The following is an 11,547-nucleotide window of genomic DNA, read 5'->3' as shown; positions in this document are numbered from 1 at the left end:
AGAAAGATAGTTCAGCCGCCCAGCAGTAAACGCAGGGTGTCAATTAGCGTGTTTTCGGGTACGTTGGTTTTTGAAAATGTAGTGAGAGCACGCGTCGCCTCCTTAGTTGATGATAGATGAGGCAAACACTTTGCCTTCGTACGACGCCTTGCAGAAATATGAGGAAAATTCTATCTATCTGGCCGTGTCTATCGAGAACTAATGCAAGCTAATGGAACAATCTGATGAGTTGCATCAGCGTGAAATATGCTTTCCTAAATCGTGGTTGAAGCTTAGTTTGTAAGGAGTGTTTTTTCAAGAAATTTTGTATGCTAGTAGCAATAATGTATTCAATAATATCGCAACCCGATGAAGTTGGTTGGTAATTTTCTAGCATCCAGTGGTCTTTCCGTTTAAACATAGGCACAACTCTGGCTTTCTTCCAGTGCCTGGGGAAACGAGCATACAACGAAGAAACACGAAAAATGATAACTGAAAATTTTGCAAGGCATATGGCATTTCGACTTGGGATATGGTCCAGACGACAAGATAATTGGATTATCCTAATTGAATTGCATAAATATCGATACCACACCAGGGCACGAAATAAACATATGCGTCAGTTGTTACTGAACGACTATGAGGTTAGGTGGCCAATGTCAATGAAGAGTGGGGCCACGTTATGATGATATTGATCGAAATGCTCGGCAATGTCACTCGTGACTGTGACATTGGTTACCTCAAATTAATTTTGTGATACTTGTTTTAAAACGAAGGGCCTTCGTTGGCTCTTTTGCAGGATTTTGTGATGCTTGCCACTCGGTGGTTGGACTTTCAGTGCCGACACAGAAGGCGTCGACGCAAACGGCTCGTGCCCTTGCGCAACTGAGTCGCGACAATGGTCTTCGCCGAATGTCAACTATTAAACCACTTAGGCACGCACACGTGCGTTCGCTCGAGAGCTCTTGTGTGTCTGAAGGTGCAGATACTGCGGTTTAGCGCTCGGGGCGGACAGTCCTCTTCTTCTCCCGCCGCCCTATCCCTTCCCCGTGGAGGCTGCGGAAGGGGAGGACGGCAGTCGCCTTCCACCTCGCGCCGCTGCGGAGAGTACACATGCGATGAATCGGCTTATATGCGCCGCCACCTGTACTAACTCCACACAGGAGGCGATTAACGTCGCTATTCTCTATGAGATTACGTAGTGAAACAAGCGCTACCTAAATATCCTCACTGCAACTAGTGTACAAGCGCCTCATTCCTTTAATAATAAAGAGAGAGAGGGAGAGAATAGAAGAAGCAAATGCAAGGAGGTTAACCAGACTGAGTCCAGTTTGCTACCCTACACTTGGAGAGGGAAATGGGGAGTGAAATAGAGAAAGAGAGAGAGAGAGAGAGAGAGAGAGAGAGAGAGAGAGAGAGAGAGAGAGAGAGAGAGAGAGAGAGAGAGAGAGAGAGAGAGAGAGAGAGAGAGAGAGACAATTACTTCGTATAGAGCCGTTTAGCTACTCGCTTACATTGACAATCGTCGTTTGTGGTTTCTACTGACTATATTTTTTTTTTGTTGCTGAAATAGAACTTACTGATGTAAATTAAGAAAAAAAGCTGGACAAAAGACTGTCAAAGTTATGATCTCTTGAGCAGCGTAGAGTCCATCTTTTACGAAACAAGCCGGTGCATGTTTTCTTCTGCTTTTTTCTTTTTTTGAAATCTTGGAACTCTCCTCTTCTGAACAAAGCTGCGAGTGATTCGAGGCTTGTTGACCATTATTGGTTGGCACGAATTTTTCTAAACATAAGAGAGAGTTGGTTTTAAATCGCGTCCAGAGTGCCGAAATGTCATGGTCTGTGAAATCGGTAAAGCCTGCTTCCTGATTTTCAATTGTGCATGTATCATTGGGTTTCTCGGAAAGCTAACGTAGCGTCTCCCGTATGTATACGTGTGGAAAGCGTAAAGAACTGCTGAAAAAGGCACAGCAAAGCAGTTCAGAGCAGCTGCGTGGTTCAAGCACTGACAAGAACAAAAGAAAGGTTGCCGTCATCCCCTAAACACACAGGTCCTTCCATAGAATAAAGAAGATTGCTGGAAGGAGTGGCATCAACGTTGTATTTGCGGCGACTAATAAATTGGTCAGTCTGTGTAAAAACACAAGGCCAGAAAGAATCGAAGTTACCGCATGCGAAAAAGAACATAAAAACAAATTCATTGATCGCTTCGCGGGTGTGGTATACTGCCTTCCTCTCGGGTGTGGACGATCCTACATCGGTCAAACAGGCAGATGCATAAATGACAGGCTACGAGAATACAATAACAAACTAAGCAACTTAGCCGCTGACGGCTTTCTTGCCATCCATTGCCAGGGATGCAAATGCAGACGAAGATTTAAAGAAACAGTCATCATGAGCAGAAGCAGGTGTGAAATGACGCACTCAATAATAGAAGCTAGACACATTTCAACATTCGGCGACGCATGCGTCAGTAAACCTTCTATTTCATTATCCTGAAAAGAGCTCAATTATCTTTGTTCGCCCTGAAAGTGTACATGTCTGGGAATATGTGAGTCAAGAAACTGCTTACGTGTGGTTCCCAGTTTATATTTTTTGTTCATTTTTTACCGAAATTTTACACGTGCTGTATGACGGTTTGAGGGTGTATATTAGTGACGAGAACGGGAAATAAATCTGTTATTGAAAGTTAGCGCTGTGTGGGTCAGATGTGCGTGTCTGTTGTCCTTGTCAAGCTTGCGCTATAACAAAATAAGATATGCCGTTGAGCTGTTTGCTTGTAGTAACAATTCCAAATTCCCGTTTAATGGGTGTCTGTACCTGCTCTTGCCGTTATATCAAACTTGCCGTGTGGAAGGCACAGAAAGAACAGGCGAGGGAGACGACGCTCAGCGCTTGCTTTGTTATTGTTATTTCTTAAAGCCTAATATTAGTAGCTTCAATAGAAAAACAATCAAAGCACCCCTTTGCATCTGTATCAAACTAAGAGTTGCGATTTCTTAAGCCGAGACAGACACTTTGTGACTTTGGGGTAGCTGTTTATCGCACGCGACTATTCTCTGGCGACGACAATGGTCTCTCGCATATATTTCTTGCGCATCCTTAAATAACCGTGGTTAGAAATCAACGCTTTATCTTGCACCATCTGCCAGCTCGTCGGGCGCTTTCCGCGCTAAGTGGTCAGATAAATTTCCCGTGGCGTTCCCAAATACACGCAATTTGAAAATCTCTGTCGAATATTTATCAGGGTTATCAGTGTATCAGTCCCGCGGAAGACGACAGGGTGCAAGAAGATTTACAAAAAGGAAAATTATCGACTGCCCGACGGAAGCTCGAAGCTGCAAAGGAAATCCATGCAGGTTTCTGAGACAGCTTCGCAATCGAGGAAAGAAATCGCCCTGATTCGGGAATCGAAGCTCGGACCAACGCTATTTCGAGGGCGGTCACTGTACCACGTGACCTAGCCAGAAGGCTAACAGATGTCAGAGTTCGACAACTCGAACCAGAGGGACACTGACCAGGGGCCGAATCTTATAACGGTTCGGTTGGGGAACCGTTCCTTTGGCCTCACCTGATTGGCAAAAATTTTGATTACGTCACAGGTCGTCAGAGGCAGCGGGGCGGTATCGCAATTTTTGAATACGTCACGCATCTGTCAATCATCTTCAAAGCGAACCGGTCGTAGGAACCGGCGAAGGGGTAGTCTGCTTTGGGTTCCGTTGCTGTGGCTTGGCTGTGGGCTTGCGACCCTGCTCGCGCGACCCCGGAGACACGCGGGCGTAATGCGCGCGTGCGTTGGTTGCTTCGGAGGCTATTACTTGCCTTCGTCGTCTGCTTGGCGTTGCGGCGTTGCTATTTCAGTATCAACCACGGCTGGAAGTGCGATACGCGTTCGAAGAAATGAAGGATAATGAGTTGCACCGCCCCTGCCGGCTTTCTAAGTAGACCTTTTGCAGGCTACACTCTAAGAACAGTTTCCGTTCCGTGTCGTCCAGTAACGAACGGCACGCGCGTTATAAGCATAGAACAGTTTACACCCTTTGGAGTGCCCCTTCTGATAACGCGCGTGCTGTTCGTTACTGGAAAGTTCCGGGCTCGCAGCGTTAATGAAATGAAACGCATCAAGGCAGATGACGATTATCGTTGTGTGGCAGAAGGGGCACTCCAAAGGGTGTAAACTGTTCTTAGAGTGTACGCTATCAAATAGAGGAGACTCGGGTGCAAGCGTACCGGCTAGTGGTCATTCCACGCCGAGGAAAGAATATTGCGCACTGCGGTTCATCGCCACCGGCCTGCAGCTCCCAGAGGTCGGTCGGACGTGAAGCATTCATCGGAATGACCTAGATCTCTGCAGTCGACACTGTCCACAAAGTTGCTCTCGCACTTACTGTGTTGGCTGGTAGAAGGGCTGAGTCAGCTTTCCCATGACCTCCGCTTCAAAGCCAGTGCCAAGGGGATATTTGCAAGGTGAGATCGAATTCCCCGTGCTATCGCCAGCGTGAATAGCTCGTAGATCGCCGTTCAGCAATCAGAAGGGTTCAACTTAGGCAGGTCCAGCGTTTCCTTCGTTCGGCTGATAAAACTATACAGTCAGGACAAAAAGTTATTGTGGAGATCTCTTATTTGGCTGCCCTTCTTTTTCTAGTTGGGGAGTGCAACACTTTGTTCTTCAACTTCACGGCACAGCGCGCACCGTCAGCACCACACTCTTCGATTTTACTTCGCGCAGGCAATGCAGGGCCCGTGTATCGTAGGTTCGATTTCAAGTTCCATTGCTTTTGTCCCGCGACGCGCCGTGGAGCACAGATCGCAGGGATAGCGGCAGTGCGGCGGCGAGCGAGTCATGTCGGAGCCGATGACGAAGGGTGAAAAAAGAACGAAAATTGATATAGTCGGCAAGTAAAGGCGCCCCTAAGAACCAGTTCACGGTTTTGTCACGCTGGCTACTTAAATGTGCTGACAGTGCGTTCCTGTTGCGTGCATCGTGCGAGCTCCTGGTAGCAGACGACATAGCGTTGCAAGCGTAATGTATTTACGCTTGCGATAACGCCTGTCGGCTGAGAGTGAAAAAGAATCACATTAATAAATTACTTCTGCATTGCGTAAACGCCATGCACCACACGTTTATACTTCAGAACTTGGCGTATAATATTTGATTTATATTTTACATTTATTTAGCAAGCAGAAACATTCTGCAATTCCTCGAATAGCTCGTCATATAATGACGTACACTTCAGAGGTGGCACCGTCTCATCTATTGGTCGCGTCCTCCCCTTCTTCCACCACCGGCTTGGGAGTGGCACATTTAGTGACGTAAGCGGTGAAGCGAACGGTTCATATTCCGAACCGTTATAAGATTCGGCCCCAGGGCGAATCAGTTATGCGAAAGCATCGCAAGGTGGACGAAACACAGCATGCCGCTGCCTCGCTGCCTTTCTTCTAACGGTCGGTGCTGTCGCTCGTTGCGATGATTCTCACGTTGCTACCATGCCAACTTGGTCAGCTAACAATCATTCAACGAACTTGCTTCTCAACGCGAACATCCTTCTTGGCAGGTGAACGCGACACTGAGTAAGCATAGTACATTTTGCTCTGAACAGGCGTTACAAGCTAAAAAAGCTTATTTGAAATGATGAAATAATTCAGGAAAACACAGGTCTGCGTTAGTTGGCGCTTCAGAAATTTTGGTGTCAGAAACTAAGAAAACAAGTTAAGAATGATGCGCACGAACTTTATTTACGTGTCATTGAATCTTCGTGCCTTTTCTGAAATTTAGCTACTGAAGTACATCACGTATTTTTTGCTGTTCGAAAAGAAAATAATGATAAAGGTTTTCAGCTATCTCATGGAGCATGTGCCACTTTTGCAGGGGAACAACAGCAGCAACAGAAGCAACACAGCTTATTTCAATTCTTTATGTCAAATTATGTCTCAGACTTCTTAACTCTACTTTTTTTTCTAATTTCGAAATTATATTTCTTTAACCCTTGCACTGCTATGCAAATGCTTTGTTTTAGTTCTAACAAACATACTTGAAACCGCCTGCTTCTTGGTCAGTGCCCCGGAGTGGGTATCAGGCATGAAGGCAAGTACGGAGACGTTCAAAGGCATATCGCACTCGTGTGTTAAGGTGGCTATGGACGCTTAGCCTACATAAATCTATGAGAAAGAAAAGCGGTAGCAACAGTAGATATCGGATAGCAGCCGATTCGCTCAAGCTACGCAATGGGGTTAACCAGGGTGCCATCTCATTGAAGATTATAAGAAGGAAAGGTAAGGAGACTCATTAGCCAACATTCCTGCATGCTACGATAGATAAGTAGGTGAAAATTCGGTGATATACATAAGTTCTCGCCGCAGATGAAAACAATAGGCAAAGCATGAGAACATGAAAAATTTAGTGCTTCGTCTTATGCTAGTTTACTTCAATGTGAACCAATTAGGTGCCAATTTTGTCTCCGCATAAAATACGGACGCCGGTTGCAACGAACAATGGCCCACAAGCGCCGAGGACTGGAGTTTCGGGCTGCTAGGTGGATGGCTCCCGTAACAAACATGCCACCTGTATGACACCTTCGATGCATTTTCGAGCCACGCTCCGTTCGGGCTATTTCCAGTTGAGGCCCCTTGAGCCAGTGCAACTTTCGCTTCAGCACTGTCCTTCGCCTGCTCTTTCTTATGCGAAGTAGGCGAAACTTGCATCGAAGTTACCACATATGGGAGCAGCTGCAAAAGCTTCAGCACTGCCGGTAGCGCCTGGCCGCGTGGCGCATTTCAATGGCGTTCGGAGTCGTGGCGTGCATACACCAGCTCTGCTCAGGTCTTGCGGCACACGAATGTTTATGCAGCACTTCAAGAGCCCGTCGGTCCGCTGAGCCACGGAGCAAGTTGCCTCGTGAGCGTGCGACGACAGCGCTGGGTCGATTTCACCTTCCTGTGAGGTTTGCTTCATTGCAGCTTCACTCACAGCTGCATCGGCGCCCAGTGTCACAATGGTGACACACCGGCAGGCTTTTAACCGAAATGTTGTACCGAGCATCAGATATTGCATCGTCGGCGCTTGGCACAGCTGCGCGGAAACCTTTCGCTGCTCTTCAGTGTGGTGGGGCGTGGAAGCCCTCGCCGGACCAGCCAAGTTCCTGGGGAAGGGGGGGGGGGGGGGGGGTTGGCGCGACGATGCTTCTCTTGCGTCGAGAGCGCCGCATCGGCGGCCGCACCCTCGTGGTGTCTGCACGGCTGCGGCGTTGGTGAGCGGGTGGCCGACTACTCCTCCGTCGGGTGCGCGCTCTCCAAGCAGTGGTAGTAGGCGTTCCGCTTATCGCCGCCGCATCGGAACGCGTCCTGCAGTTCGTCGAGCCCCTGGAGTGCCGCCGTAATTTTACGCAGGAGAAGCATGTCCTTGCCGAGCTCCACCAGTGCGAAGTGCCTGCACGTGAATCGGAGATACTATCAATGCGAATTTGAGCGGGAGCAATTCCGAAACTACTCCTACGCCTTGTTCCATTTTCAAGTTCACCTGCGTATGTAAGAGCCGGCGGTCGAATTCAAACTCCAAGACGTGCGCTTTGGACTGCCGCATGCTTAGAAACTGGCCACATGGAGATTAAAAGCGGCACTTGCATGTCATTTTGCGTAGTAGGCTTTCTGATCGATTATTTGCTGTTCGCGTTTGAACTTGTGCCGGTGGAACACTATTAAAGATACAGAGGCACTAGGACGTCGTAAAATTTAGTGGCATATAGCGCATCTGTTATCACCACCTCTATATTGCGCGCCGTGCTCCACAAGCGCGAAATGTCTGTGTTGGAATCGGAGGCATATACTATTAAAAAACTATAGGGCACGACAACATTGCGAAAATTTAGTGGCATTTCGCGAATGCCTCATTGTCGTTACCACCGCTACTTTAATGAAGACTACTGCTGCATGTATTCGTCATCCCAGTAAAACTTGTGGAGACCTATTTCGCGTCAGCCTCTATCCCTATAAAGAGAAATTACCTAACCTCGATTCACCAACCCTCGACTGTGTTTCTTCGGACTACGAATGTCACATCTGGGATTATTTTTTATGTTTTAATTTTGAGCAGAATAACATTTACTCGCACTTGGTATCTGATTCGCAATGCACCCTTTGCCATTTTACTGTTACGTCTGCCCTTTAACTTGGAACCGCTCGTGGCCCCGGGTCCGTTAGCCGCCTAGGGTTCTCTTACGTGCGCCAGAAGCACGGCAGACGAGCGTTCTTGTATTCCGTTCCCACTGAAATGCGGTCTCTGCGGCCGGTATTCGAACCGGTGACCTCGTGCTGAGCAGTGCTACACCATAGCCACTCAGCCACCGTGACGGGTAAGCACGTTGGGCTTTAATAGCAGGTTGGGCACTTGCTGAATCATTACACGGCTTCAAAACACTTCATAAAATGACGTGTGCACAGTATCTCTGTCGAGAAATGATGTGCAGCAGAATAACTTTAGGGAAGGTTCCCTTGTCTTAAGTTTCGCGTGGTTGCTGCGAAAATCAGTGGCTTTGGGTGGTGACCTCGTGAATCTTAAAACGAATCGAAGGGGGGAATATATGCAAGTGCAGCAATAAACCTTTAAAGTAAAATTTCATTGCGACGAGGATAAAGAAAGCAGCGTTCCCACTGGCCGTACCTGTCCCTAATGATGGAGCATAGCGTGCGCACGGTGGTGAGCATGAACAACTGGTCGGGATTGGAGTCGATGCCGCCGCCGGGCACGATGTCGTCGTCGTCGGTGCCCAGCGCGTAGTGGTATGCGTTGTACGCAGCGCGCACCGTCATCATGGTGAAGGTGACCACCTCGTGCTCCTGGTTCTCATCCAGGCTGCCACTGGACTCCTCCGTCTTGCGGAACACCCTGTTGTTGATGCACCGGGTGCGCTTGCGCCAACGGGCTTCGGTGTCGTCGAAGAAGAAGCGGAAGAACTCGCGCACCATGTCGTGCAGTATTAGAACCCCGAGACCACCATAGTTGATGGCCAGCGGAACGTTGGGGTCGAAGTAGGGCGGCTGCAGAAGTCCCGCGGGCAGGAGGAGGGAGTTTTCGTTCACGTCGAACACGAGAGCTTGTCTCATGTTGTAGCGGCGCAAATGAAGGTCCACCACGTGCGCTGGGAAAATGAAGGAGTGCAGGGGTCGCATGTTGATTCCCTTCAGCAGCTCGTCGTCTGCGGCAGCTGTCTGGTTGTCAGCACTGAGATGACCTCTCCAGTAGTGACTGCGGCGACGCATCTCATTCGACTGTTGCTGGAGGAGTGGCAGGAACCGGAACTTGGCCGAGTGCTGGGTGGCGAGGTCGAACATGGTGAAGAAGGCGTCCTTGGACAAGTCGAACGTCAAGTTACCATAGTAGTGGTCGAGTATCTTGTCGTCGGCGACCCACTTGGGGATGCCAACCATCGTCTTCATCTTGCTCAGGTAGTTGGACGCGTTTATCTTGGCCTCGGGGTCCAGCCAGACGGCCTGCGCGAGCATGTACTTGAAGCTGAAGATTACCTTGGACACCAGTTCCTGGACGGCGAACAGCGTCTTCATGCGGGTCATGGCCTCCACGTAAACGCGGCCCATTCCTATGGGCATGACGTCGTTTGCAATTACGAGACATTTCTTCCAGTCCTGAGTGGTCGACTCATTTAGCTTCTGTGACCGGAACTCGGAGATCTTATCCCTGAGTGCAGGTAAAGCGAGTGGCCCGTAGAAATACAGTATGCGCCAGCCAATGTAATTCAACGCACGTTTTGCCTTCGGCGGGTTACGGAGGCTTGCCAAGTATTTCATATAGTCAAATGATCTTAGGAGCACTGGAGTGTTGTCATTAACAATGATTCCAGTGTCTTTCCCAACAACATCCTGCAGAAACTCTTGCCAAGGGAACTTTTTCACCTTCTCCTTTAATTGGCTTAACGTGAATTTTCTCAGCTTCCGTCTGTGGCAATATCTTCTCGTCACGTACGCGTTGTTAATTTCGAAAGAGACAATGTTTTTCACCGCGGCCAGTGGAATCTCGCTTCTCTTGTACAATTTGATTGCGTTCATAATTAACGCTGTGTAGTCGTTCTTGTCGGCATCATTTCGGCTAAGGAGCCAGTACCTCGGCATAGCGAATGTGGGACAGTCCAGGGACAAGACGATGTCGTTCTTCGTATCGTCAGCGGCGTTGCTGCTCGCCCGCGTGATCTGCAGCATCCTCGCCGTGCCGACGGAGAGAAGGGCGGACTCACTTGTTCGATGCAGAAACTCGGCCAGGAGAGTGTTGAACGGTTCAAACTGCGTGCTTTCGAAGGGCCAGCTCTGCAGGCTGTACACCCCGCTCATCAACTTGTTTAGCAGGTCGCGGTTGTCGACCTTTCTCTCGGAGAGGCACCTACGATAGAGCACAGAGACCTTGTGCTGCGTGCGCATTGGTGCCGTGATGGCCATGGTCTCGAGGTAGCGTTTCAGGTCCCTGTACATGTCCTCGACATAGAGCCGCGCCGAGCCAAGCATCCACTTCTCGTAGATCTCCTCGTCGGCCCTAATCCAGCGACCGCAGGCGTGCTCCAGGATGTCCTTGCAGGGCAGAATGTCCACGTCGACGCCGTAGTTGATGGCATGCCCAATGGCGCCGCACCGGGGTTTGTTGCACATGTGCATCTCGCGGATAGAACGAATCAGAGGGGGACTCGTCTCCGCGGGCGTGGTCATCTCTGCCGGCTTCTGGGTAACGAAGAGGTGCTTCGTGATGTTGGACCAGATGATGAGGAACACGAAGGCGAAGATGTTGCCCAGCAGCAGAAGGCACGGTATGGACTTGAGGTCTCGAGCCACGCGTTTGAAGTACTCGTCGGTGAAGGACCGTTTTCGGGTAAGGTCGACGTCCGAATCGCCGTACCGGTCAATGGACTTGCAGCGCGAGCTGACCTTCTGCCGCGGCACGGTGCCCGCCATCACGGGAGCGTCCTCGTTGTCCTCCATGTTGGGGTCGAGTCGCGGACCGGCGCCAACAACGTCGCTCGCTAACCGCGAGGCTCGCCGCGCGGTTCACAGGTCACCGGGACGGCGACCGGGCGCAAGGCGACACCGGCTGGCGGCTGTGGCGGCTGGCTAGGCCTCGTCAACCAGCGGCAGTCGGTTGGTGGTAGAAGGCCGCCGCTGGCAGACACAGGCGCGAGACCAAGCAGCGTTCGCCAGGCACCATGCTTCTTCCTCCTCCTTCCCTTTTGACACTGCGAGTGCAAACGACCCTTCATATTTTCGTAATCCCAATTCCTGTGTCCGTACAGTGACGCCAGCTTTGACATTCTGCGAAATGGTACATTTCGGAGTAATAAACTCAAAATATTGATGCGATATCGTCCACTGTTTTCTTTTCATTATAATGGTCGTGTTCTTCAACTTGTACAGTAAATCATTCACATTTGATCACATACGCTGATTTTGATTCGTTGTTAGTAAGAGCCATGAACACGCAAAGAAACCAAGAAATGCAATGCAGAAAGCAATGCGGAAGTGAACTGTGGCTTTTAAATTAAATAACGAAGTTTTACGGCAAACGAAAATCAAT

General features: G+C 49.5%; 1 protein-coding gene across 1 annotated transcript; it reads right to left on the bottom strand.

Moving 5' to 3' along the window:
- Positions 1 to 6,362: 6,362 nt before the first annotated feature.
- Positions 6,363 to 11,163, bottom strand: LOC126540098 (membrane metallo-endopeptidase-like 1). Its single transcript, XM_050186891.3, has 2 exons — positions 8,638 to 11,163; positions 6,363 to 7,407 (listed from the first exon to the last, which is right to left on the bottom strand). The coding sequence occupies exons 1-2, from the start codon at positions 10,956 to 10,958 to the stop codon at positions 7,245 to 7,247; spliced, it is 2,484 nt and encodes an 827-aa protein (XP_050042848.1). The 5' UTR covers positions 10,959 to 11,163; the 3' UTR covers positions 6,363 to 7,244.
- Positions 11,164 to 11,547: the final 384 nt, after the last annotated feature.

Source organism: Dermacentor andersoni, chromosome 2 (assembly GCF_023375885.2).
Source record: "Dermacentor andersoni chromosome 2, qqDerAnde1_hic_scaffold, whole genome shotgun sequence".
NCBI classification, from domain to species: Eukaryota; Metazoa; Arthropoda; class Arachnida; order Ixodida; family Ixodidae; genus Dermacentor; species Dermacentor andersoni.
The sequence above is the reverse complement of the archived record's forward strand: the minus strand, read 5'-3'. Positions and strand labels throughout refer to the sequence as shown.